The sequence below is a fragment of the Perognathus longimembris genome, chromosome 25, assembly GCF_023159225.1.
Source record: "Perognathus longimembris pacificus isolate PPM17 chromosome 25, ASM2315922v1, whole genome shotgun sequence".
Classification (NCBI taxonomy): Eukaryota; Metazoa; Chordata; class Mammalia; order Rodentia; family Heteromyidae; genus Perognathus; species Perognathus longimembris.
Window position 1 is genome coordinate 5,298,740 of NC_063185.1, and position 6,396 is coordinate 5,305,135.

The following is a 6,396-nucleotide window of genomic DNA, read 5'->3' on the forward strand; positions in this document are numbered from 1 at the left end:
AGACCTGAGCTGCTCAGGGGCAGCACCCAGGCCCTGAGTGTCAAGCTGCAAAAACTGGGGGGGGGGGGGGGGAAGAAGAGCTAAATGTTAAACCCAGCTGAAGAGAAGTGAAAATACAGTAGCTAAGCATGATCACAGCCATGAACAAACAGCCATTCACTCTTGAACATTTGTCTTTCTCGAGTCCTCATAAGCTCCCAGAACTCAGATTTTTGCCAGCCTTCTTCACATCTCATTAGTAAGCTTTGCATATATCTGGTACTAGATGAGTGCTTGGTAAATATTTGTGTGTAAATTCACTGGAGATAAGAGTCTCAGACGTCCCTGCCTGGGCTGGCTTTGAACCATAATCCTCAGATCTCAGCCTCCTGAGTAACTAGGATGACAACCATGAGCTATTGGTGCCTGGGCTCCAATCCTTGTTTTGGAAAGTCCACTCTCCCTTCATTGGCACTGACACCCAGAGTGAAGTAATTGCTGGTCTTAGGGTTAAATCCAAAATAAGAGAGAATGGGGAAATGAGGGCAAGCAGGGTGATGGTGGCAATGCATTTTCAGGCAGGTCCGGCTCTCAGCCACCATCCTGGAAGCTCAGAGCTTGGCTGCATCTTTCCCACAAATGCTCAGGCCCCGTCCTGCCTTTGCAACTTCCTCTTCAGTCTCCCACCCCAGCCTTTGCACGACAACGTGGCAATGTGGCGTCTACGTGGCCCCCTTTGCAAATGGAGGAATCCTATTGGCTATGCCAGCTGAATAAAATACATTCCATTTATTAAACACAGGCTTCCCCTAAGCCCTGAGTGCCTGTGGGTATTTGAAAGCCGAAGGCAGCCCCGATCGAGCTACCACAAATGTAATTCCTACATGTGTCCACGCATTCCTGCATGCGACCTCCAACTCCAGTTCCCACGAAATGAACGACATAAAGTAACTCCTGCTTGGACAGGGATGGGGGCCACGGGGTGTGGGTGGTGGAGTGAGGCTGAGAGAGGCTCCCAGGATCCCTGAGGGCCTCTAAAAACTATATGAAGTTCTTATCTCTTACCTTGAGCCAAGGAGTGCACTTGCTCTTCTATCCCCTGGGCCACTGGGCAACTGCAGAATCAGTTCATCGTGGAGTGAGGCAGAGCCGGCTGACCCTGACCGTGACACCTCTGCCCTCCCCTCATGCAGCTCCGATATTTCGAGCCTGCTTCAGAAAGTCTTTGCTAGCTAGCAGAAGGCAGCAGCATCTGGAAGGTTCCCTGTGGGGCTGTATTTCTGTCCTTCCTCCAGTGTTTGTTGGGAGAGGCTGCTGGGAGTCTGGGAAGGGTTGTGGAGACACTCCAGATGACTTGGGAGTGGGCTCCCCTGAACCTGGGGGAGGCTGCTCTTGGGGACTGTGTCCCATTCATCAGCCTCCTTGGCCTTGGGTCTGTAAATCAGGGGCTGAGATGGAAGAGGCAGATCAAGGCCTCCAGGGAGGCACCCAACCCTCCCTCTACCCCAATCACCACCTGGACATTGGAGAAGGAACCCTGTGGATGAGGCTCAACGTCTCCAGGTCCCCCAGTGGCAGCCCGCTGACCCACACACTGCTCTTCCAGCTCAGGACTTGGAGGCAGAAGGCCAGTAGCACACTGGCCTTCTCCAAGTAGGGCTCCTGGGCCAGAGGTCTGTGGTACAGCTGGGGAGCTGCAATTGGAGGTGAGCCTCTGGCCCCTTTTCCAATCAGCAGTGGCTGCCACTGTGGCAGGATGGAGGGGGGACACTGGTGAAGGCAGCTGGGTCCAGCGTGGCGCAGGCCCTCTCCAGAACACAGATATAGCTCTGCGGCTTTCTAAGACCAGACAGCCTGACCCCCCCCACACACACACCTGTTCCATTTTAGGGCCACCTCTAGCCAATCAAAGCCACACATCTGTGCATACAGTCATTCTGTACAAAGCTAAGGAAAGGTGCTGGTGTGGAAGTACTTCTAAGCATTGCTTCATCTCTCCATATGGGGCAAGAATAGAACATCAGCCAGGTGCTGATGGCTCATGCCTGCAATCCTAGCTACTCAGGAGGCTGAGATCTGAGGATTGAGGTTTGAGGCTAGGCCGGGCCAGAAAGTCCGTGAGACTCTTTTTTTTTTGGCCAGTCCTGGGGCTTGGACTCAGGGCCTGAGCATTTTCCCTGGCTTCCTTTTTGCTCAAGGCTAGCACTCTGCCACTTGAGCCACAGTGCCTCTTCTGGCCATTTTCTAGATATGTGGTGCTGGAGAATCGAACCCAGGGCTTCATGTATACGAGGCAAGCTCTCTTGCCACTAGGCCATATTCCCAGCCCTCCATGAGACTCTTATCTCCAATGAACTACCAATGCTTCTTTGGCTTAACGCTAGCACTTTACCACCTGAGCCACAGCTCCACTCTTAACTTTTTCTGAGTCATTTATTGGAGATAAGAGTCTCATGGACTTTCCTGCCCAGGCTGGCTTCAACCTGCAAATCCTGAGTAGCTAGGATGACAGGTGTGAACCACCAATGCCTGGCAAGCCAGCACTTTCTAGATGATTCTCATGGGCCGGGTACAGTGCTCAGCGATTTTCCCTTATGAACTGATAGTGCTGAGATGGAGCTCACGTGACTCCACGGGATCAAGTGAAGGTAACTGGACATGTCTGCCACAGTGGGAAGTGAGCACACACCATTCATCCTACGGCTCTGTCCTGAGGAATTCACCCTCCAGACTGTCCAATGCTCAGCTTTATTGCTGCATGGATTTGTAGAACACAAACTCTCTGCCACATCCACATACCCAGTGTGGACCAAGATCTGCCTCCATCTTCCACAGAGGTGCTGGGCTTCGCTCTACCCCCCATCCACGTGGGGGTCCTGGGATTCTCTGCCTCTTCTGTGTGTGGTCCTTTGCTGCTCTCTCACATCCCCCTGGCCAGTAGGGAATTAACTGCGGGAGCGGAGACCACAGGTAGCCTCGGTTGGCGCATGGTCGGGAGACGCCCCATACCCGCCAAGGAAGACATGGGCGCTTGGGAGTCCCGGAGAACTCTCAAAGGATGCTCTGGTTTATTCAAGGGAGGGGCTAACAGTTATACCCCCAGAGGTGCGCGCAGGAGAGGGGCTACTGTATATTAACGATTAGCTAATGGACTGTCCATCAGGTGATGTCATGGAACTTCCTCTATGGGCGGAGACCACAGCCCCCCCAAGGACCGGGTCTCTACCATTACACACGTGGCCGAGCCGAGAGGCAGGGGCTGCCTTGCTTCTCTTCCGGTTGAAGCCGGAAGGTGGGAAGTGGCTACCTTCCACACTGTCCCAGGGCTGGGGGAAGGGCAGCGTCTCGGGATCGCTCTCATCGCCCTTCCCCCTTCAAGGCCAAGCTGAATCCCCAACACAGAGCCAAATGAATAACTATACCCTCCCTTCCTGCCACCAGGGTTTAGCTCACATTGTGTGTGTGCGTGCATGCACACACACATGCATGCATGTACCGATACTCAGAACCTCACACCCTCACTTTGCTGGTGCTCTACCACTTGAGCCACATCTCTACGTCCAGCTTTTCACTGCTTAATTAGAGCTAAGAGTCTCACAGACTGATTTTTCTAGCCCAGGTTGGCTTTGAACCATGATCCTTAGATCTCAGCCTCCTAGTAGCTAGGATGGCAGGCATAAGGCACCAGCAACTAGCTTTGGCTCACATATCCCGCCTCCCATCTCCACCCCACTAACAATGCATATTTCCTCCTAAGTTCTGTGTTCAAATGCTGCTCATCTTTCAAGGTCTGGTTCAAATGTCATCTCTTCTATGAAGCCCCCTACCACCACCTCATGAAGATGACCTCTCTTTGACCTCTTTCATCCACAGTATAGAGAATGTCCACACCTTGCTGACTTTCCATGTCACACATGTCATAGAACATGTCATGTTCTATAGATGCCTTCCAACCTTCCCTCAAAGCCTGTCTACCTGGCCTCCTAAGAGCAAGTGTGCCTCACTGTCCACCCTCTGCCCTGCCTGCTTTTTGGATGCAGCAGGAAATTGGGAAGGCTTCTGGTGTGACACTAAGGCCCCAGGCTTTTCTGCTCACACAGGCATGCATGTACACACACACACACACGCATGCACACACACACACACACACACACATACACGGATGCTCTCCTCCTCTGGCCCTTCTTGCAGAATGCCTCGGGGTATAGACTGAGCCTGGAACAGTGGGTTGTGCACCTGTACCCCCAGGCCTTGCCTGAAACTCAAGAGCTCACCCCCCTCCCCCAGAAACAAGCACAGGGATCTTGAAGGATTCTTTCTTCAAAGATCTACCATTTCCACTCTGCTGCCTGAGCCTGAGCTGACAGAAAGCTCACAGCCCACTGAGTGGCACTCTGAAGAGGCTAGCCCATATCCCTGGATCCCAGTAGATCTGGGGGAGCAGAGACCCACCCTCCTAATGGTGCTGTGGCCAAGCAAGAGACAAATACCCAAGGGGTGTGGAGTACCAGGTCTCCTGACCTACTGGGGCTCCAATCCCCTTCCCCTTCCCCTTACCTTTCCTCAGAACCACATCTGGGATCTGCCCTGTAGCTGGAAGCTCTCTCCCCAGGGGATCTGGGCTGACTCCAGGCAGGGAGGGACTCTTGCAGTTACACTTGAGGAAGATGACATCAGAGCATATGCACTCTGTCCCTTTCTTCCTTTTTTCTCTTTTGGGAAAACTGTTTTTCATGGTAGAAGTGGAACTACCAAGAGTTGAGCTGGCAGGGGGCGGGGGGAGGGGGGGCATTGGAGTCTCACACCTATAACCCTAACTACTCAGGTGGCTGAGATCTGAGGATTGTGGTTCAAAGTCAGCCCAATCAGGAAAGTCCAGGAAATTCTGACCTCCAATTAGCCAGCAGAAAGCCAGAAGCGGGCCTGTGGCTCAAGTAGAGCTATGGTTCAAGTGGTAAAGTCCTAGCTAAGGGACAGCACCCAGGCCTTGAGTCTGAGCCTCAGGACAAGAAGAAGGAGGGGGAGAAAGTGCAGGAGGAGGAGGGGGGAGGAAGAGAGGAAAAAGGGGGGAGAAGAAGGAGGGAGGAGGAGGAAGGACTTGGAATGACAAGGAGGGATGAGGAAGAACCAGGAGGGAAGAAGAAGGGAGAGGAGGAGGAGGAAGAGGAGGAAGGAGGAAGAGGAGGAGGAGGTACCAAGAGTTGAGAAAGCCAAATCTGGGACCCCTTTTTCTAGAAGGAGCCTTTGAGAACAATGTTTTATCCTGGGTCTCAGCCCTGCCCCGCCCTGCCCCATCTCTACCACTCAGGCCCTAAGAACTGCAGCGTTTCTGCAAACATCCTCTCCCCCTAGCTGCTGCATGAAGCAAGAGCAGCACACGCGGATTAGAAAGGGCCTTGTGAGCTGGGCACCAGTGGCTCATGCCTGTTCTCCAAGAGGAGTGGGGGTGCAAGCCAGACCCGGCAGAAAAGTCTAGGAAACTCGATCTTCAGGGAGGGAAGATGGTCTGAGACATCCTGCAAAGCCTCAGGCCTTCTCCTTATAAGATGTGAATCCCTGTGTCAGAGGACTCTTGTCAGTATTCAAAAAGAAAAAAAAAAAAGCATTAAAGGTAGGGTGCCTGGCACAGAGCAGACCTAACAAATAGGAGCTAACCAGCCATGGGCAGGTGGTAATAGACAAACCTTCCCCCCAAACATAACTATAAATGCCTGAGTGTGTGTGTGTGTGTGTGTGTGTGTGTGTGTGTATGTTGGTACTAGGGCTTGAACTCAGGACATGGGCACTTTTTCTCAGAGCTAGCACTCCACTACTTGAGCCACAGCTCCATATCCGGCTTTTTGGTAGTTATTTGGAAACAAGAATCTCGTGGACTTTCCTGCCCTGGATGGCTTTGAACTATGATCCTCAGATCTCAGCTTCCTGATTCGTTGGCATTACCGACATGCGTCATCAGTGCCTGGCAAAGTGCTAGATTTTTAAAAATACTTAAAGCCTTGAAAGAGCAACTGAGAACCAGAGGTCCAGCTGCTCAATGAGAAGGAAAACCTATTCATTCAAACCTGACCTGATGCCTCTCTTTCCTGTGAGGCCCTTGACAATTTAAAAGTGACATAGGACCAGGCCTTGGTGCTTATGCCTATAATCCTGGCTGCTCAGGAGGCTGAGATCTGAGGATCCACGGTTGGAAGCCAGCCTGGGCAGAAAAGTCTGTGAAACTCCACTCTAACCTTGAGTGAAAAAGCTCAGAGACAGCGCCCAGGCCCTGGGTGCAAGCCACATAACTGATACACACACACACACACACACACACACACACACACACACACGCTAAGCAAGGCTTTGATTATCTCACAGCAATAGAAGAACAGAAATTGGAAGTTGGAGCCAGCCAGGGAAGAAGGATTCTGTTAAATA

At 52.2% G+C, this 6,396-nt stretch overlaps 1 protein-coding gene across 1 annotated transcript; it reads right to left on the reverse strand.

The window, feature by feature from the left end:
• Positions 1-1,211: 1,211 nt before the first annotated feature.
• On the reverse strand, positions 1,212-5,925 carry Tifab (TIFA inhibitor). Its single transcript, XM_048333871.1, is given in 5 exon segments — positions 1,212-1,429; positions 1,432-1,515; positions 1,518-1,664; positions 1,667-1,700; positions 5,920-5,925. Coding segments are annotated over 5 exon segments (489 nt in total).
• Positions 5,926-6,396: the final 471 nt, after the last annotated feature.